We start from the raw sequence: 22,124 nt of genomic DNA on the forward strand, positions 1-22,124 counted from the left end.
GAGTGCAAGATAAATGACCTTCCACACTCAGAAGGTATTATTCAGTGCATATGCACCTACAAAAATATATATGTCTACATATACATGTGTGTGTGTTTTTAACAGGAACCTTTTTTTTTTTTTTAACTACAATTTTTTATTATTTTATTTATTTTTTAATGCTAAGCATGGAGTCTGATGCATGTGCACACACAATGCAGCTAGTCAGTAAGCAATTTTCCAATCAGGAGTGTGAAAGAGGCCATTCCCCACTCCACACCACAGCACAGGAAAATGCTCTGTGCCTCCAGAATGGCATAATTCCTCTTCCTTTTTTGTAGTAGTGATAAGGACTGGATGTGTCAAGTGACAAAATCACCAACTTTGGCCTAAATTCTCCCTAAAATATGGCTTGCAGAGAAAACCACCACACTCTGCCTTACCTCTCCAAGACATATTCAATGCTTACATTGCTTGCTTTGCCTTTTCTTAGGAAAGAACAAGCTTGTTCACAGAAAGCAACGATCACAATTATAAAAGATTTATTTCCCTTTTATGGCAGATTAGGAACTTTGTGACCTATTTTAATTTAATCATCATATTTCTGTGTAACTGAAATGGCCACAACTTCGTATCAGTTCCTCTTTTGTTCACAGAAAATTCCATGCATGCTTCAAGTAGAGGAAATTCTGTGATGTTGTACAATTCGATTTTTGGTTTTGCTAAAAATAATGAGCAATGTATGAAAACGATGGAAATATTAATCTCCCTACTTAGTTTATGGGCTTTTTACATGGTCATGAAAGCCATAGACCCTAAGCTTTAGCTCGGTATTAAATAGGAAATAAGTACATTGAAGTTACTGAAGCTTGAAGATACAGTAAGACTGAAAAAATGATTAATAGTGGTGAGTTATTGTGGTTCTAAGGGTAAAGATTTTGCTTCTGTTTTGTTGTCAACCTTGTTGGCTCATTTTGAAAATAAAATATATAATTGTCTTATCTGCAAATAACTTCAATTGAAAGCTAATACTCCATTGAAATGCCTTCCCAAGGAGCAATCTCATAAAATTGTACAACCAGATCACTTTGGTGTCGGTGTGCATTTGTCTCAACCCTTTATTTGCTAAATATTGGGACACAAATTCCTAAATACAACAAGTTTAGAGTAAATACAAATGCCATCAAATGCCGTCTTCTCAAACAAGCTGTTTTAATGGAATACTTGGGAGACTTGGCATTTATCAGCAATCAGTGTCAGTGTACATCAGAAGATACAGAGATATAAAATAAATCAGGTAAATACTTCTTCTTTTTAGACTGCAGGCAAATTGATGCTAATTGTTAATAAGAATGATGTGAATTATATTTATACCAATTGTAACTGCATATTATTTTACAATGTAGAATAAAAGACATAATAAACTAATCTTTTAAAGATACTAATCCGTAAAGTGTTCTTGCTAGGATAGGAATATGATTATGTTTCTATAAATTCTAGGTAAAATAAAAAATGTAAACTGAATTGATAATAGTACCCATAACAATCCTTTTCTTTTTTTTTCCTCAGAATTAATGTTTAAAGAAGCTGGGGAATACCTACAGTTTAATTTCCTGGCAGAAAAATAACCGATTCCCTTTCTGATTTTTTGTGAATCATTCTTTGGGTACACTATTTTTAAAATTTGAAGTGAAATTTTTTTGTCCTGTACAGGGATCAAAAAATCCGACAAGCAGAACTAAAAGCAGAAGAAGATATGATTACTTCAGGACAATAGAATTATAAATAGACCTTTTTGTCTAATCAAAATTCTGGAAGAATGCCCTCATGGAATTTCAGTTTCTGCAATCAAATGACCAGTGTGACATCATCTGAACACTGAGTACTCTCAGAAGCCTATATTTTCCAATCATAAAAGAAAACATGATTTTTTCATAATGTGCTCCTGGTATTAATAATTCTTTTAGCTTAGTTAGGCCAAGGTGATGGAACTAATGTTTCTTCAGGATGTGGGAATATCGCACTGAGGCTGATTAATTGGACAAAATGTCACAAGGGAAAGAAGAGACAGGGAAAGAAGTTAATGTTTCAATTCAAAGGTAATTTCAATTTTTGTAAACACAGTTTGTTGAATAGTTACCGTGTTCACAGAGTCATTAGATCCAAATTTTGAGTGAAACTCCTCTTTTTAGTTACTGCATTACAGACGTTAGAAAAAAAATATTTTTACACTCAATATAATTTATTGAAATTGAGACTTGTTAGTGGTTGTGGGGTTTTTTTGTTTTTTGTTTTTTTTTTCTTTTTTTTCTTTTTTTTTTTTAATTTAAATTTTTATATATGTAAGAGAAACTGAAATTTGCAAGGTAGCATAAAGTGACAGCAAACCAAAATAAATAAATAAATATATAAATAAAACAACTATTTTAGTCTTAATTTAGTGGAATTTCTCTGAATGAAGCTGAAGCTAGTGAAGTGCATTGATAAGAAAGGGCAGTTCTGACATCAAAACGGACTCACAATGTGTTTTGTTGCTATTATATGGAACTATGTAAGAAACAAAAGTAGATCAATCTCTTTAATTTAATTAGCTTTATAAAAATATTGCAATGTGCAAATTATAAAAGGAAAATGTTTTATAATATTTTACTCTAGAAAGGTAGTTTAGTAATTAGTGCTTGGTTCATTTAGAAATATGTATTCAGCACTAAAATTCAATATACATCCGTCTAATCCAGTGTATTATAGAGTGAGTGACTGGAAAGGTACATGTATCTTTTTGGTGTATTTAGTAGAAAATGCCATACTGAAAGTAGGGCCAACTTAGTTTTAAGAACTGTTCATGTCTTTCCATCCCCTAAGATCAAGTACTCTGAAAACTCAACTACTGCTGAAAGCCCTGTGCCTTGCTGCTGGAAAATCATACAGATTAAAAATCAACCTTGAGGGGAAAAAAATAGCAGTACAGGAACTGATTATGAGCATTTACCTTGTTTTGCTATTTTGTAGTCTCCATTATCAAAAAAAAAGCCTTGATGACACTGTTTTGTTTTATTTTATTTTATTTTATTTTATTTTATTTTATTTTATTTTATTTTATTTTATTTTATTTTATTTTATTTTATTTTATTTTATTTTTTCTTTTCTTCATTTCCACCATTGAGTGCGTGTTTCTTCAGACAAACAACTGATGGGTTGCGCTAGAGAAATGGTAGAAATGATTGTAGGCAAAGCTAGGTCAAACACAAAAATCAAATCAAACAAAAATGAGAGAAATGTGTATTTTGTCCAGTCTCTTCACTGGATGTTGTTTGTAATAACAGTACAGTAAAAGGGTTATATTGATTGACTGACGGAGGTAAAATTACAAGGCTTATACTAAAAGATTTATGAAATCAGTGTTTGCCAGCTCTGATTGTCCAGAATGAATATATATGTGTGTGTGTGTTTGTTTGTTTTAATAGATCTCTGTGTATTCTGTGGACCTGACTTTTATTATTATGACAATGTAATACCTTCCTAGATACCTGCTCTGTTGTTTTGTTTTGTTTTCAATTATGGTTATTTATTGCTTGACACATACAAGTACAGCTCTTATAAAAAAAACCTTTCTTGCTACTTTAATCTATTTAAATTCCAACCTGTTTTTCTCATTGTCCTGGCATTTCTGGTGTGGGGAAGGACAAACAACTTCAATATATGATCTTATACAGACAGTAGCAGGAACAAATACTAGTGAGAATTTCCTTTGTGAAAGCTTTGATTCTAGACCATGAGAGCACATTTTAACAACATGAAAATATTCAATGACGACTCCATTCTAGGAGCACTAAAGGAAGTAAAATGCTCAGAAATTGAATCGGCGACCTGGAAAACAAGCTCACATTCAGTGGTGATTTGATGTTAGGAGTCTCTGAAAAAGTGCAGAGACTGAGGGATTTCTTTCTGCTGTCAAGAAATTGGTTATGAAAAGGAGTTAATAGATTTCACAAGCTGCTGATGGATATCCCAACAATCAGAAGGTTTCTAGAATGAGTCTAGCCTGAAACTGGAAAGGTTTCTGAGTAGGAGATGTAATGCTACCTGACAAAGTTACTTATCTAACACCAAAATAGACTGGAAGTTGTGGAGCTGTGAATCAGTGGAAGATGGGAGGGGATTCTGGGGGGTAAGAATAAGAATTTCTTCTTACACTCTTCGATACAGCATCAGGTATTGGCTGTTGCAGCATATAAGCATCAGCAAGGACCTCTTGCTTGTTAAGCCTGCAGTCCAACCCTGTGCTAAATCCCCAAGAAACTGGATTGGGGCTGTGTAAAGCCTTGGTATGACCTGGTGGGATAGTTTTTATTTTTTATGTTCTTAAAATGTCCCAGACCATGTAGCCCAAAACTAAACTGACACCCCTAGATTTTTTTCTTTCATGGTGTATTTGTTTGTTTGTTTGTTTTTCTTTTCTCCTATGGTAAGAGTCTCAGGTATGACCTCTAGATAATGCTTAATAAAAGAGTAAACTTATGTCCCATTAGTTGCATGGACGATCTTAGCACATTATTCTGTGTTTGATTTAGTGGCAATAGTGAACAAGCACAACGGGAAACATGTCAATCACTGGTATGTGCATTTGCCATAGAAGCTGATTAAGCCACTGAAGGGCAGCGCAGAGCGGAGGAGTATTTTTCAAAAAGTTAAGACAGAGGCATGATATACAAGAGAATACTCAGGGGGTCTTTCACATAGAAAATAAAGTGTTTTTTGTTGTTTATGGATGGGTAATAGTGTTTCCCTTAAACAACCATCAGTATCACAATGGCTCCTCGATTTTATGCTTTCCTCCATGCTTCTCAGTCAGTAGATCATCACCCATGTGAGTGATGTGCATTTGCAGCATAACCAGCAGCCTTGACAGTGACAAGAAAAACGTTAGACATTGCAGTTGTGTTCATGCACAAAGCAATTTTACCCAGGGAGGACATGGCAGAAGAGACTGACTCCAATCATGTGATCCCACTCAGCTCCATTTCACATCATCCTGAAATGCGTTTGTGCTGAGCTAGTTCTAGGTTACTCGTTGTTTGATACAGAATACAAAGAGACAGTTAGAGAAAGAAAGAAAGAAAGAAAGAAAGAAAGAAAGAAAGAAAGAAAGAAAGAAAGAAAGAAAGAAAGAAAGAAAGAAAGAAAGAAAGAAAGAAAGAAAGAAAGAAAGGAAGGAAGGAAGGAAGGAAGGAAGGAAGGAAGGAAGGAAGGAAGGAAGGAAGGAAGGAAGGAAGGAAGGAAGGAAGGAAGGAAGGAAGGAAGGAAGGAAGGAAGGACTGAAGTGATAACTGTGCAGTATGTGCTTTCCAGTGCTTTTCTCTCAGGATTTAGGCTAGAGGAAAATATATCATACCAAATCCATCAACCTGAGAGAGGCGAGGTTACTGCCTCTCCATGCCTCTAGGTCCAACCAGTAGTGAGGCTGAACATGCATTCATGGCAGACAATGCAGTACGTGTATATACATACCCCATACAAACATATATATACATGGCTGGACATACAGATCACAGACGTGACCTGGGGAGCTGCTCCTGATGGCTCATGGTGATGGGTTTCACACCCGGACATGGGGTCTAAAGCTATGCTGGGACAGCCCCAGGAGGGGACCAGACAGAGTCTCCCTTCCCTGAGTCCTTAATTTGGGATCTGACTGGCCTTCACACCCCTGTGGTCCTCTGGGCTTGTGTGTTGGGCATTTCATGGCTCTGCAACCTACCTGGGGACAACCTACCAATTTGTCAATAGACTGACAATATGTATTATTTAATATCTTTTAGATATTAAAGATATATTACTTAAAGATATATTACTTAACATCTTTTATTTAAGCCAAAGCAAATGAGCCAGCAATAAATCTGAGCAGGAAGACAGCATATACAATGTGCAAGAAAAGGGAAACGAAATGCTCAACAACCTCATACTGGCTCTTATTATTGTAGAAACTGTGAATTAAAAATACCTTGTCATGGCATAGTATTCTGTACATTGAAGTACTGTGAATTTGACAGGAGTCAATACCGTGGGCAACAAGCAACACAAGAAAGGATCTTAGAGAAGATCCTGTGTAAGCGTCTGGATAGCAAGGTCATAGCTGCACTGCTGGATTCCTCGCGAGATGGAGTATCAAGGCAATAGCTTGGAGGCAACTACCTTGTGAAAGAAAATCTGTACAAGGAAGGGCATCAGCCTTTATTGGAAACAAGGGTAAATATTGCTGTATTAGGGTCTAAGTTCAAAGGTCGGGAACTTACTTTTTTTTCTTTACACACGATTTGATTTTCACAGGCTTTCCATTCAAACGTCAGGCAAGGATGCACTACGACTAATGCGTACTGTGTGAAGTAGGAGGTGACCAAAAATGAACCTTGTATGGGGATTTCAAGGAAAAATAGTAGGGTTAGACAAGGAACTTTAGGAATATGAATGAAAATGAGATGAATTACTGACACGCAAATTGATAGAGTAGCAAAAGGCTGATCCACCCTGGAGGTACTGCTGTGGAATGCAGCAGGTAGCATTTTGTGACACACAGCACTGAGACAGCACGTCAATAAGCAGTATTTTTTGCCATACTCAGAGGGTGAACACGCATTTGGCAGTGTATTTCACTGGGTGTTGTTGATTCATCAAAGCGACCGGGCAGGAGGCTGTGAGAGGATGCAGATTTTTCTCTCAGGCAGAACCCAAAGGGATGCAACGAGCACTCATCGACGAAGTTGTCTCCTGTGTGCTAATGCAGGCTTCGGTCCCTTACTGTCTTCTGTACAGCATGAATAAAATATCACAGGGAGACTGCAAAAGGGAAAGTCTTTCTGTGACAGCAGCGTCCAGATGACACCCTTGAAAAGCAACGCTTGTTTTACAGGGGATTTTAACCAAGCTGTGCAATTTACTACTGCGGGCTATTTTTAGGGCTCGGAGTTTGGCAGATTTCAAAGCTGGGTAGCACTTTTACGGACAGAATAAGAACACCTTCGTCACGTCAGGTAAGGAGAAAACAGAAGGAATATCGCTGCGTACAGGGGTGAGACCTCTGGGAGAAGGGCTGTCTCTTCCTGTATCCTCTCGTAGGAGAGAATTTGAGGGGAAACCCTCTCGTGAACGGGCTCCCAGTCTCCAGGTGACATGGATAAACAAGCAGAGCCCCCAAAAGGGGCATTTTTCCCCTCATTTTCCTGTCATCCCACCCGGCCCAGCCCCGCCGCCGGCCGGCAGGGGGCGCCCCACCACAGACGCGCCCCCTCCCCTCCCTCCCCTGCGCGCTCCCGGGGCGGGCGGCGCTGATTGGCAGGCGGCGGCGGCGCGCGACGCCTGGCCGAGGGGGCGGGGCTTCGGGGGGGGGGGGGGGGGGGGGGGGCGCAGGCTCCTATATAGCGGGAGGGACGCCGCTGCTGAGAGCAGTCGGCGGGCGGGCGGCGACGGGGAAGGGAGGGGTGCGCGCGGGCAGGAGCAGCAGCCCCCCCCTTATATATATACACATACACACTGCTCAGTGCGCTTTTAGTTGGCGGAGCCGGCCCCGGCCGTGACCATGCTGTGCTACGTGACCAGGCCAGACGCCGTGGTGATGGAGGTGGAAGTGGAGGCCAAAGCCAACGGCGAGGACTGCCTCAACCAGGTGAGGCCCGCTGCGGGGCGGCCGTTGGGCGCCGGTGACCGTTGGGGGCCTGAGGGGGGCGCTCCCTCCTCCCCCCCCCCACCCCCGTTGATGGCGGGCGGGGCCCCCCTTCTTCCCCTTTATTTATTTATTTTCTTCCCTTCTCCCTTTTTTTTCCCCTCCATGTTGGATGCAGGGGTTGCAGCATCCCTCGGTCGCGGCCCGTCTGCCCCCCCCCCTCCAGTTTGGGGAAGGGAGGCCGCGGCCTCCTTGCTACCCCCCAAATTCTCCCCCCCACAGGGCTAGAGAGGGGACATGGGGGCCCCAATCCTGACACGGCCCCCCTGGGGCTCAGCCTGTCGCCCCCAGGTGCTGCCGCCCTTCCCTGCCTGCTGTGGGGATGGGGGCAGGAGGGAGCCGAGGGTGGCTGCCAAGCCCGTCGGTGGCACCTAAATAAAACTTGTGGGATGCGCTGCTTCTTCTCGTCGCCCTCCTGTCTCAGAAGTGCTGCTGGAAACAGGCACCCGGCTGGTCTGAAGCGCCTGGCCTTGAGGAGTGAAGGGGATGGGGTTTGGCTGCGGAGGTCCATCTTGGTGTTTACTACTGGGGAAGTTCCCATTTTACACTCCTGTGTTTGTCAGTGTACCATTTTGTACGCTGCCTATTTAAAATCATCAACGAATCAGCTGTACGAAGGTGTTTACAAACAACACATCTTTTGTTTCAGACCACTAGCCCTCAAAACAGTCGTTGAATCAAATACTACTTCTTGCCCAGTTGTGTCGTTGGTTCATTATGAAGGACCTCTTTCTTTCAGGTTTGCAGGAGGCTGGGAATTATAGAAGTTGATTATTTTGGACTGCAGTTCACTGGCAGCAAAGGGGAGAATCTGTGGCTGAATTTGAGGAACAGGATTTCCCAGCAGATGGATGGTTTAGCTCCTTATCGACTAAAATTAAGAGTCAAGTTCTTTGTAGAGCCCCATCTTATCTTACAAGAGCAGACGAGGTAAGGTTAAGATGGTTGTAAGTAAAGCGAACTTATTGTCTTCAATTTCAGTAAGCTATGAAAACGATTACCCAGAGGTTCTATTTCTTCCATCTTCTGGTATTCTTTGCTCAACTTTTCAGCACAGCTTTAAAATTCCGGTGTTTACATGTATTATTCTTTTTTTCTTTAAAAAGTGATATTATTGTAAGTATTGCGTGGGGAAGAGTAAGTAATGTGTAGTTAATTCCATGAGGAACTAGCACTGGAAAAAGCCAAGCTACCAGTAACCAGTTTCTTATATGGTGTTTGCGTGTCCGATAGTAACCCCTGTGCAGTGGTGTTACTGTAGGTCGTTCAAAACCACTGGTACAGAAAGGCAGGAAACAATTCCTCCCACAGAGCAAAAACTTGCTGAATTCCTTCTTGTCTGGGATCATATTACAGCAACTTTCAGATGGCTACAGGCCCTTTGAGGCTACAGAAGAACAGCTGTTCTGCTGCTTCTGTGGCCTGTCCTTTTAGCTAAATTGTTATACTGTTCCCAGGGCTTAAGATTTGTCCTCTCAGATGAGTAGCAAATGTTTTGCTTTCACTCCACCAGTTTGATTACTGCATCGCCACGTTAACTGCATTAACTGCAATTGGGTTCTCTGTAAGGAAAACAGAGCAAGTATGTCTGAAACTGGTCTCAACACATTTTTTCCAGTTAGTTTTAGGTGGTACATCAAAAATAAATACAGAAAAATGTCGTGTCTGGAAGGGAATGCCAAAGCATACTTTTACTGCTCACCTTGACTTGGTACTTCCAGAATTAAGACCATGCTTATGACATTTTTGTTCTGCACAGAATATTTTTACAGTGAATTTGGTCAGAGGCTGACAGTTTGATTTGGTGTACATCTCAGGAAAAATACTGAGTTAAAACAAGACAATGTGTATATTTCTTGAAGTAATACTGGGAGAGGTTTAGGGGAACAGTGGTTACAATCTGGCTGAAGTCTTCAGAAGGCTGCAGAGTAGACCACAGTTGTCCTATGTAACAGATTTAGTTAAGCAAGTACATTCTAACATCCACATTTTGATGTACATTATTTTTGGAAAAATTCTAATATCCATGGTATACTTTTGGGTTCTTTCAGGGTATTTTTCCTGAAAGAACCTTGTTTTCTTAAATGCTCTTAATAAGTATAAAACCAAAGAATGAAGCTTTATGTGGAACAAAAGCAACACAATCATCATACCTGATGAGGTGGCAGAGATTACCCTGGATCTATTGGATGCATCTCCACACTCAGAGCAAATCAGGGTGAATCTGAGGAAACCTAACACAAATGATTGGCATTTTTGCTGTTGCTGCTGAATGTTTGTTCCACTTTACAAGGCTTTTGCAGACACCTGTGTTTTCCTACCTTGAACACCATCAATGCAAGACTTGGCAGGTTGTGTAAGTTAAGAGCTTGAACTGGTGAAACATACCCCAAGGGCCTAAAAGACAGGTTGCGTAGCTAGAATGCAACAGAGCTTGTGTGTGTGAACATCAAAGACCTGAGTATGCTCCACTATTAAGGTGACTTTAAAAGGTTATAGCTGGGGTGAGTTTTATGTGTGAGTTAAGACTGGTCTAAAATTAATATTTTTAACAGACTTTAAAATCACTTGAGCATCAGTCATCAAGAGATCTATGAATATTATGCTGTGCTGGAAATTAAACTGTTGGAGAGAAACAGGCATTGAAGCTAGTATTTATTGCCACTGTCTTGCAAATATGAATGCTCCTGAGGCACCAGCTAAGCTGTTCAGTCCTGAATGTTTTTGGAGTCCTTGCTAAAAGGCAAATCCATGTTGCGAAATAGACAATTAAAACAGAGCTAAGGTAAACTATACCCACTCATCAACGTGTAGCAGACCTAGAGTTCTGTAGTGCCTGTGGTTAATGTATATTTCTGCAGTGTTGACATTGAGCTACAGTGAATTTGCTGTTTTCTTTCTTAGGTGTGCTTAAGGGTTTGGTATGTATATAGCCATGCAGTCATATTTTAGTCTGCATGTAAGTTTCCGTGGGATGAAGGGAAAGTCAAACTTGTTAAACCTGTCATCAAACTTTAAATCAATAGGTATCTCATGGAATATGATTAAAATGAGCTGTACAGCTACAACTGACAACTTATTTCTTACCTCTACTTGCAAAGGCAGTTTACTGGCTGACAAAGAAATAGTGATGGCTGTTCTGGTTTCCTTTAGCACAGTGATGTTCCCAGCTGATAAATAAGAGAGGGCATTTCTAATGTTGAATGTTATGCTCTAGTCCTTGTGTGAAGAAAGCTGAGGAAGTCTCCATGTCTCTTACATTTAGCTTCTGAACCCGATCTTCCTTACGAGATGTACGTGGAGACTGTGTTTGAAGTCTGGGGAGTTGCAAGTAATTCTGAAATCATTTGGCTGATAATGCTTTGCTATGACTAATAGTGAATGCTGTGACTGAGTTGTTCTTTGTTTTTTTCCATATACTTCAGAAGCTTCGTCAACACCAGTTCTGCTGCTTCATTAAAGAGATCCTTGTCTTGCACTTAGAGCTTGGCTGCGTGTTTCTGGAGCATTTTAACACTCAGGTTTCTACATGCAGTGTAAAAAGCTGATCTGGCTACTGAACATCATCAGCCCGTGCTTCTGTTATCTTTAATCAGTGTGCAATCTAGCAGAAGATTGCAGCCTCATGCATTTTTAATATCTTATGCAAGGAAGGCTTCTTACCACCGAATGCAAGGTTATAATTGCATCTTTGACCACTATGGCAACAAGCCACCTTCGCTAAGTGCTTTGTGAATGGGAGCATCGGGTGTGGGGAGGGGGAACCTTCTCACTACACTTTCCTTTTACGCAGGGTTAAGCTTTATTTCTATTGTTCTTTGGTTCTTGATTTCTAATTTTTTATTTGACTGCCTGGTACTGAATTTCACCACAGGATATTGTAGTTTAGAATTGTTTTCAGTGGAATGAAAGTGCCTCAGTGCAAGAATGCTATTCAAATTTAATACGCTGCTGTCAACTGGAGCTTTAAACAAGCCTGAAATGTGAACAGCGTGCTTTTTAAGAGCAGTTTGAATAGCTGCATGGTTTTTGAATGGAGAATCACGTTGGCTTGCTAAAGGCTATCTCCCTTCTTGCTTAAAGCTATAGGTGCCAGTCCAAATCAAGACCACAAGCTCTGCTGTATGTCATGCTGGTTTTCAGTGTCTCTTGTGGTAGGTCATGCAACAGATGGCTGAAAAAGCAATGTTTTCAGCAGTGACTCAAAGTTGCCACCTGGTTTCTGTAACTCAAGCAGAGAGCTGGGATGCAGCTTTGTGGCTGTCCAGGGGCCTCCTGCTTGGGGCACGTGTGGGATCACCTGGAGCATTGTCTGCCTGGAGCCACAGTGGTGGAGTGTGGCTGTGGTCACCCCAGGGGAAGTGGTGGCTTGCTGAGGGCCAGTGTGGGGAAGTCAGAGCCCAAGGAGAGTGAGTGTTGATGTAAAGGCCGCTTGAGCAGTGTAAGGCGTCCCTGTGTGTACTTGGAAAGAGCAAAGCTGCTGTCTGGTGTAATGTGACAAAGCCAAGTGTTCTTATGTAAGCCATGGCGATTTAAAGCAACATGTCAGCTTCCAGCAGGCCACACGATCTCACAAAGCATGCAGAGCAGCACTTTGCCAACTTTGAGATCTGTAACCGTCACTGGAAGCTGTTAAAGGTTGTGTGCTACTTTTCAAGTATTTGAATTGTTTGTAAAATGCTTTTGCAGTGATTTCAGTTGTGGTTTCTTATTGGTAATGATGAACTAGTTAAAATTAGGAGTTGACTTGTAAGAGTTGAGTGGTTAGTAGTTAGAAAATAATAATAAAAAAATCCTATTATCCTCCAGTACTGGCTAGCCAGTGCAGCAGTGTCAAGGTATTTGTTACCGTGCAATAAAAACCTGCTGTAATAAACAGGGTGAGTTTAATGGATCTGTTTGTCTGAACTGGAGTTGAGTTGCAGTTAGTAACCTCTGACCCACTCTGCTGAAAGCAGATAAGAGTAAACATACTGATGAATGCAATTGTGACTTTGCAGAGCTTATTTTTCATATCTAATGGCTTATATCTGCCGCTAATAATAGAATATTTTATTGCTGTGATCTTTACTATCAATATATATTTTAGGGATAACAATTATGCTTTTTTGATTCCTTTTGACTACGCAGTTGCAAATTACCTCACAGTAAGAGGAAAGATTCTTTCCCTGTGGTGAGGACTGTCATACCCCAGGTAGGACAGGCAGTTCCTTGGGACGTGTTTGAAGGTTCTCGGCAGGAATCTGGCAAGAGGATGGGCTCTCCTGGCTATATTTCTAGGTCAGGAAGTATTAGTCATACAAACACTTCTTATTGGTAACAGACTGGGTTTTGCCACTTTCCCTTCTGGCAGAGAAGTTTAGGACATAACTCTGAACATAGATTTTTCTATTTGCACTGTTTTCCCTTGATTATTTTTTAAACTGTAGTAGGAACAAAGTTTTCAGTGCAGAACTTTGAATCCTAGAGTATATAGTTGTCTTTAATGAGTTTTTATGAAACAAATAACTTCTGTGTTGCATATATTTTTTTTAATAGCACTTTCGCAGAGTCTTTAGTTTTCATCCAACTGAATTGGCAATGGATTCATTTTTAAGTGGTGTAACTACTAGTATAACTAGTGCTTAAGGAAAATACTTAACTGTTTCAAGTCTAGAGCTGCTTTTTCTTCCTTTGAAAAGGAGGAAGTTCTCTCTGGGCAGTGACTAATGAAGCATAACTTTGATGAACACAAAGCTTGGTCCCCTAATCAGTATTTCTTTGTGCTATTTTCAGATACCAAATTCAAAGGGAATACTCTATAATTGAACGCAGGAATATCTAGGTAGTGTGAGGTTTGCTGGGGGTACTAATGCTCTAAGTTACACTGACTTTTGTACTGGTGCTGCCCTGTATAGAATTCAGGGCATGTGACTTTGTCAGGGCAATGGAAAGTTGTTTGTTCTTCAACTGCCTGAATATTTTTAGTGGTGGGGAAAGCCTAGGGTTTTTTCATATTTAGAGATGCAGTGAGGTGAACCAGTGAAATCTCACTTTAGGTCAGCATTTAACTTATGAAAACTTGACTACTTTGTGGTAAGTAATAGTGTCTGTAATATGGCCATCTTTTCTGCAGTAGATTGGAGCAGATCTTTTTTACAGTTAGACTTAGCAGAATTACATGATTAACTGCCTCGGGGCTCCTTATGTTTTTGTTTTGCTTGACTGTATTCAGCAACAAAAGTGCATTCTTCTGGCTTTCAGTTTAAAGACAAAGGCTTTCATTTTGTGTAAAAAGGAAAATCGTTTTATAATCAGAATCTAACTGGTGTTGTGTTTAACCTTGAAGGGAGATGATTTTACAGTGGATATTAATGTATTTTTGGAGAAACAGACCCATAAAAAGGCCAGATGGGCAGACAGCACTAATCAGAATAATTTTTTCATGTGTATAAAATGTTTGCAGCCTTCATTCTTTCACAATCTTTCATTTTCTCGATGCAATTCCTTCCTCTAACATTTCAGATCTGTTAGAAACAACACAACGAATTTGCTACCTGAACTTTAGTTCAGAGCAAGTGCTGCAGCAGGTCAGTTTGGAGGTTTGTGCACTGTCATTCAAAAACAAGGTTCACTGGCAGGCTCTTTGTTTAGTTATTTTCTGTGCTGTTGTGTGTATGTGTGGCTTAGCATTGGGCAGGAACCAGCCATGGTTTGTTTTTGGGTGGAGTCAAATCCCTTGAGATGGACCCTGAAATGTGGGTGGCTTTGTCTTCTGACATTTATCCTGGCTACAGTAAGCTCTTGCATCACTTCAGTTAGCTTGCAGTAACTGTCCCTTATGCATGCCATGCCTCTTTCCCTTTTGTCCCCTAAAAATGTCCGGTAGCTTAGTCTGAGATGTCTTCTCTTATGCTGTATGAGCACCTAGGTCACTGCACATTAGTTGGTGCATCACTTTTTTGTTGCACTTTAAACTTGGTTGTCTACCTCTGCTGGTACAAGCACTTCAGTGAATGTGACAAGTTCTGCTTCCACTGTAATTTCATCTGTATCTGCAGGAGTAATCCTTTGTTTATTCAGCTCCCCCTTGATGTTCATACAGTCCTCCCAGCAAGACAATAGTGACTTTTCCTTGTGTAGTCAGTGTTGTCATAAGCATAAAGTAAGCAAACCAAAGATGCGAGCATTTAGTTGTGGCAGCTGAACATGCCAGCAAATGAGAACAAAATAGTCAGATTCTTCTTTAAAATACCATAGGTTTAATCAGCATGTAGTTGTAATGATGAGAGAACTCGTTTTCATACTGACAGGATCCGAAGTGCATGGAAAAGCTGTATTTTATGAAATGGTGATTGGAATTAAGGAGATGCCTACTGTTTGTTTTTAGGCATAGCTTTTCAGTAATCAATCAAATAATTTGACTGGCTGTATGAATTGAGCCCACAAATGTGTACAACCTCTCCACTATAAAAGCTCCAGCTACGCCTTTGTGTGGCCTTAGCCAAAAGAACTCCAAATTAGTGGGGTGGGAGAGGGGGATTGGAGAAGGAGTTTGGGACCGGCTCCAAGAGGAGCCCAAACAAGGAGTAGCATGCTCACAGGGGAGACAGCTGTACTGTCTGAAGTTCTTGTTCCCTCACCTCTTAAATCTACATCCTGCACGGAGGGGGGAATGTTAGCTTCCCCCAGGCCCCCATTAAACTGCTGAAGTGGAGACCCATGTCTAGACAGCTAAGTGATGCAGTTTGAGCACTTAAGTGGCAACTGCAATGATGCCGTAAGCATGCTTCATGCTGCTTGCCAAGGGAGGTGCTGGAGCTGTGGCTCATTGCTGTGAAAAGTATGGTGGGGCAGCTTAGGAGATGGTAGTATTTTACTTTCTGAAATCCTGCATATGAGCTGTCTTCTGGGGGGAGCATTATTTGTATTTTCTGAGCTGCAGCATTTACTATCATAGAACTAAAAATGAATCCAAATTTTAGAAGTTATATAACTGATTGTAGTGCTGGCAAGGTAGCACTACTTGCTTGTACAATGAAATTGTAGAGTTACAAAAGGACTTACATAAGATATCCAAGCAAAGTGAATCGCTAACCAGCATCGTGAACTTCACTGAGTGATTCAACATAGTTTTTTTCTAAAATTAAATGTAATTTTTTTAAGGAAGTGAAATGTAAATGTCCTATCACTATGGAAACTGATACCCCTGTGGGTACTAGACTTATTGAAAGCTTTTTCAGTGATAACATAGTTATTTCTACCTCTGACTTCCTTAAACACTCTGAATCTTAAGAACAAGTAGACAGAAAGGTATGTTATCTTCCCTGACAGAAGATAAGGAAGCTAAGGTAAGCTACAGGGGGAGTTAACAGGCTGCTATTAGAGTTAGTGGAAAATTTGATTTGTCCTACCTATTAGATAATTAAGAACAGCTTTGAATTTTCCAGCTAGCTGTTAAACCTGCCTCAGTCCCCAAGCATAAATGACAAATGTGCATACAGAATAGACCCTTTATACTTTATTTCATGATGAAATACACTTTTAACTACTTCAAGTTACTTTTTTTTAATCGTGTTACTTGGAAAAGTGCTGTCTCCCCTTTGACTGGTGCCACAGCCATTTGATCTGTATAGAGAAAGCATGTTTTTTTTTTTTTCTGGCTGCATGGTAATATGTTTTGTGCTTCTGTTCACAAATTCCTTTGTGGAAGTGATTTGTAAATAGGAACCAAAGAAAATTAAACTTAAGTAACTATTCCAGATATTTTTTTATGGTTATTATATGGAATGAATTGAAGTTAGCAAATAGCCTTAGAGCTAAAGCAGTTTTTATTCAAACTGATACTGAAGTGCTTATTTCTTTTAATTGTGCTTCTAGGCATGGTCTTCAGTTCTATCCTTATCTTTAAGTGAATAATGAGATAGGTGTCCCTTCTCCCCCCTGTGCCCAGACCATTTGGTACATTCACTGCAAATTCTTGATTACCATATTAATGATTACCAAACATACTTGCTATGTTACCTCTTACCTACCTTCATGTTTTAACATCTTGTATAACAAATATTTCTGATTCCATTGCAGGCACATGTTTTTCTTGCATATAAAGGAGGATCTTCTGGCTGGTAATCTCCAGTGTTCTTCAGAGCATGCAATTGAACTTAGTGCATTGTTGGCACAGATGAAGTTTGGAGACTATAATCAGAATACTGCCAAGTACAATTACGAAGAGTTGTGTGCAAAAGAGCTCACCACTACCATTCTAGAAAGGTAAAAAGAATGAATTGAATCAAATCATATGGGGGCCAAAAGTGTAAGACTTTGTTATGCTATTGCATCAGCAGGCTAGGGCATATCTTGTGGTGTTAAAATGCCGTTCTCTGCATTTTTGCTGTGAACCTTTTGGTAATCCACATAAATACTTTAGAGTGGAGGGGAAGCCTAGTTAGAAAGCCTTGATTACATCTAGCTCTTACTTCTAAGTAAAGTACAGTATTACATCCTGAATATTCTCAATGTTTTTAGTTCTCTTAAATGCTTCTGGCTTGTCTTATCTGGCTGTAAATTTCCAGTCATCGTGGACCCACAAGAACAACCTACCTGTTTAACCAGGTCATATAAAAAACATGTTATACGAAGCTGCTAACAGTAATGGCACATCCTGGAGTCACTTCACCCATCCTTAATCTTGTTTTCATCAACAGCATTATTGCAAAGCATAAGCAGCTGGAAGGTCTCAGTCAAGCTTCTGCTGAATATCAGATTCTACAGATTGCAACAACACTGGAGAACTATGGAGTAGAGTGGCATTCGGTTAGAGACAGCGAAGGGCAAAAGCTCCTTATTGGTGTTGGACCTGAAGGCATATCCATCTGCAAAGATGACTTCAGTCCTATCAACAGGTACATGTTTTCTGGAATCATTTTTCCATGTTCCAGAACTACTGGGCATGCCTCACTTCTATGTAGACAAATGTTAGGTGAATTCCATAAAGGACCTATTGCAATGTAGGGTCTGAGGGCACTACCTACTTATAAGACAACTGGTCTTAAGGCTCTTGGGTTTTACGTACTTCTGTGGCAGCACTTTCAATCCAGTATTATGGGCAAGTCAAAGGTCATAGTACCAGAAGGTACCATAGCAAGTTGTGGGAAATGCCCTTTAAAAGCTAAACGTGTTTTTGTATTAATTCTTAGGATTGCTTATCCTGTTGTTCAAATGGCAACGCAGTCTGGGAAGAATGTATATCTGACTGTTACCAAGGAGTCTGGTAATAGTGTTGTTCTCCTGTTTAAGATGATCAGTACAAGGGCAGCAAGTGGACTCTACAGAGCAATTACAGAGACGCATGCATTTTACAGGTTAGTACTGCTGCTGGAGTTAGCTTTGATCTTCTCTTCAAGCCTGAACAGAAACTGAACAGGGTTTTGCTGCTTTTCATTTTGTGGGATGGGAATTTAAGAAAAGTAAGCAAGATTTTTTTTCAGTATGCTACTCCAAATAATAGCACTTCAGAATAAAACCTCGCTGTTTTCTTTAATTCATAATACATGTGCTTGTCCCTGTGTATGAGTCAAGATGAGAGCAAAGGAGTAGAAGGTAGAAGGCCTGTTTTTTTTTCAAAATATGTAGGTGTAGCCCATATGCATGTATACTTTTGTCTTTATTTGGATCCTCCTGTTGCCAGAAATCATCTTCCTACAATTCCTTTCCTTGCTCACATGCTTAGGATTTTGTTTCATGCCAGGAGCTATCAGTTGTCTTTATCCTTCTGTTCTTTGAGGCAAGGCTGCTGTAATTATCTGCTGATGGCTGACTTTTGCTGAAACCACTCCTCACTCCTACTGTGAGATCCAACACAGGTAGAACTGACCATCAAAGATAGTAGTGGTGTTCCCTAACTTAACTACCACATCAATCTCAATTACTTAGAAGAATTGGGCTTGAGCAGAGAAAGATACATACGCTAGGCAAAGCCCCATCCAGTTCCTCAAATCAGATCACTGTAATACAGTTAGAGAAATTAACATCAGTTAGTTGCCTTTCTAATCACTGTAGCTAATCAGCAGCTAACCACTGCTTATTTTGTGAGTCTGATGTTAAGCATGACTTGTTACCCTCCATGACTATCAGCTCCTGCACTCCTTACACTCTTCATACTTCTCTCCAGGCAATCAAAGCATTAAATAATTAACTTTGTAGTCAGTCTTAACTGCTTGGTCTTCATATTTGATTGTCACTTCTGCTGTCCTTTGCAGTTTGACTTTAAACAGAATTGTAGCTAGGCAATAGGATTTGGTTGTGAACTTAGGTTTTGGACTCAAGCCCTGCGAGGCTGTGGTCCTTGTTCTGCTTGTTCTGTGTTGTCTAGAGGGGTGATAATGCTGTAATAGACTTCTGCAGGTTTAGCTACAGCATGGAGATCCGTGGCAAGCATGGTTAGGCTAGCTGGAGCACTATGTGGCAAATCAAAATGGCTTGATTTAACAATGCTAGTATATCAAGTGTTTAGTGTCAAGTAATGCCATTAACCAATTCTTCACTAAAACAAAGAGCCTATCTAGAGAAAGGGTTGTTATGCCAAAGGCTATTAGAACTATTTAATGTAGCATCTTGGCATTGCCATGTAAAGAGATGTTGCTAAGCAGAACTGTAGATTAAGCAAGGGTTCACTGCTAATGTGCCTTAATTCCTTTCTGTAGGCTATTTTACTAGATACTTCACATTTTTTGAAGATGTAGAAATATCATCTCTGGCTGTCTTTTGCTTTGATTTCAATGCTGTTATTTCAACTTTGAGAGCAATTAATTGTAGAGGGAGGCTTATTAGTATTAACTAACCCAATTTTGTTTTGCCTTGATGTTCTATAGGTGTGACACTGTCACAAGTGCTGTCATGATGCAGTATAGTCGAGACTTAAAGGGCCACCTAGCATCTCTTTTCCTGAATGAAAATATTAATCTTGGGAAAAAATACGTCTTTGACATTAAAAGAACATCAAAAGAAGTTTATGATCATGCAAGACGAGCTCTTTATAATGCTGGCATTGTGGATCTTGTTTCGAGAAGTGATCAAACCCCACCAAGTTCCCCCCTTAAGTCTTCAGAAAGTAGCATGAACTGTGACAACTGCGAGGGTCTTAGCTGCCAACAAACAAAAGCTCTGCAAGAGAAGCTGCGAAAGCTAAAGGAGTCCATGCTTTGTATGGTGTGTTGTGAAGAAGAAATCAATTCAACATTCTGTCCCTGTGGCCACACAGTATGCTGTAAGACCTGTGCTGCCCAATTACAGGTAATAATTCCATTAAGTTAGCAAGTAGTGTAGAAGCTTGGGTTTTTTGTATACATGAGTATTAGATTAATGTGTAAAGTGATTTTAGCAAAACTGACTTTTTTAGAACTGTTTTCAGTAAACTAGTTCCAAAGGATGTTCTGTTCAGATGATTTTGAAAGATAAGTCTTAGCTGTGCAAACTCTCCCGTGGTGAGAGTAAGCATTAGCTGGGTCCTGCAATGGACTGTTTTAAGTATGAAGACTTGAAAAAAAATAAGTGCTCTGTATTGTAGAAAACTGTCTCCAGTAAGTATATACACTCAAAATACAAAGTAAACTAACTTCCTAATATTTTTCCTTTCCAGTCATGCCCTGTTTGCAGGTCTCGTGTAGAGCATGTCCAGCATGTGTACTTGCCAACCCACACCAGTCTTCTCAATCTGACTGTGATCTGATCTGCATGTATGACTTAAACCGATCATGTACTTAAACTGCACTACTATGAATCGCAACCATTGATTGTGAAGAAGGCAACCACTCTGGCACCAATCCACGATCAAAAGCAAAAATACTGAATTGTTGAACATATCTTTGCTCAGCATGCCCATGATGGTTTGGGACATCTTTCTGGAGCAGAACTGTTAACTGAATCATGTTACTAAAACAGGAAAATGACGTATATGTTTGTAGCATGGCAGTGTTGCCAAAAAGCTAGGGAGCCCTGGAGAAATGTGGTATACACATTGATATACCCAGCAAGAGCAATGCAGCCTTTTATTTTACTCTTTAAATTCTTTTTAGTACAGTCATTCCATTTATTTTAATAGTAAAACTAGCTTTTACAAATATCAGTTTAGTATGGCTCGTTTATGCTTTTAGTAAACTGCTCAAAAGGGAGAACTTCTCTTTTTAAAAAAAAGGTTCTTAAACTATACAAGGCTTCATCAAGCAGCTGCATTCAATTTTCTTAAATAGAAAGCAATTCTGTTCATATAGCTTTGGAAAGGTAGAACAATTTTAATTTTATAGTGCTACAGGTGGGTCAGGAAAGTCTTCTGGTTGGTAATGATGTCCTCTGGAAGCACTGCTGCAGGACTTCATTCACAGCTCTCAGTGGGTAAGGTTTCCCATATCCAACTTGGTTGGTTGGTAGTCTTGGGTGCTGTAGTCAGCTGCCCTTTAAGTTGGCTTTATTTTTGGAGGCTGGTATCAAGCTGTTAGTCATATACCATTATTTCCTAAAAGAAGGGTTATGCATAACTTTAAATGCTTTCTTCAGTTAATGTCTTCATTGGTTAGGATATTTCCTGCTAAAATGTTTTTAATCTCCATCCCCTTACGTGGGCATTTTGGACTCCAGTTTCCTAGCATAATCTCCAGGATACAGAGGAACTAGAGACCATGTTTGGGTGCAATACTGGCTTAATTGAAGCTAGAAAAGTACACTGTCACTTTACTGAAACTTTCTGACTATACTTTTCATATTGCCTTAATGTAGCAGTAAGTGTGTTTATGCATCTGTTTCTTTGCACAGACATTTTGTCAAAATATTAAAACTCTACTTTTTTATGACACATTAGCATATAAACCTTACTCTAAGAGGGTATTTATTTTTTCACTTTGTAAAGAAAATTTTGTTTCCTCATGAAGCAAGAGCTTTGTCCTATATCGTAGGCAACTTCTGTCTTTTTATATTCAGATTAATAAAGGACTTTAAAAATCTTTGTGTTATGAGTCTTATTTTTCTGAACTTCTTCTGCAGTGTTACTGAACTGAAAATATGGGTTATTCACACTTATAGTCTGAATATTGTGGGTCATCTTCTTAAGGGGGGGAGGGTGTATATGAATTCTGAGGGAGGAAAGGAGAGTGAAAGAATAGGGGCATGTGTATCAAAGAACTAACTATTGTAGTGGTGTACAGTGGTGCTAAAGCAAATATTCCTCCTTTCCCAAAGACTTTGTTCAGTGCTAATAGAATTACATTAATACCTAATCCATCATTCTATGGCAGCTGACTGAAATGGATTGTAAATTAATCTAAATAGATGTTAATATAGGCAGCTGATTTAAAGCATTCAACAAAATCAAGCTGTTAAAATAGGCAAGCATAACTCTAATTACACAGCCAATATAATTAGAAGTACCTAGACATCCCTAATAAAAATAATCCCAGTA

The 22,124-nt window shown here is 39.8% G+C and overlaps 1 protein-coding gene across 1 annotated transcript; it reads left to right on the plus strand.

The window, feature by feature from the left end:
* Positions 1-7,436: 7,436 nt before the first annotated feature.
* Positions 7,437-21,671, plus strand: MYLIP (myosin regulatory light chain interacting protein). The gene is made up of 7 exons (XM_032181813.1): positions 7,437-7,639; positions 8,436-8,626; positions 16,760-16,945; positions 17,380-17,577; positions 17,872-18,036; positions 19,546-19,966; positions 20,313-21,671. The coding sequence occupies exons 1-7, from the start codon at positions 7,553-7,555 to the stop codon at positions 20,400-20,402; spliced, it is 1,338 nt and encodes a 445-aa protein (XP_032037704.1). The 5' UTR covers positions 7,437-7,552; the 3' UTR covers positions 20,403-21,671.
* Positions 21,672-22,124: the final 453 nt, after the last annotated feature.

The sequence above is a fragment of the Aythya fuligula genome, chromosome 2, assembly GCF_009819795.1.
Source record: "Aythya fuligula isolate bAytFul2 chromosome 2, bAytFul2.pri, whole genome shotgun sequence".
NCBI lineage: Eukaryota > Metazoa > Chordata > Aves > Anseriformes > Anatidae > Aythya > Aythya fuligula.

Coding starts and splice junctions, on each gene's coding strand:
- MYLIP (XM_032181813.1), top strand. CDS start 7,553: ATGCTGTGCTACGTGACCAGGCCAGACGCCGTGGTGATGGAGGTGGAA. Junction 18,037..19,545: donor GAGACGCATGCATTTTACAG/GTTAGTACTGCT, acceptor GATGTTCTATAG/GTGTGACACTGTCACAAGTG. Junction 19,967..20,312: donor CCTGTGCTGCCCAATTACAG/GTAATAATTCCA, acceptor TTTCCTTTCCAG/TCATGCCCTGTTTGCAGGTC.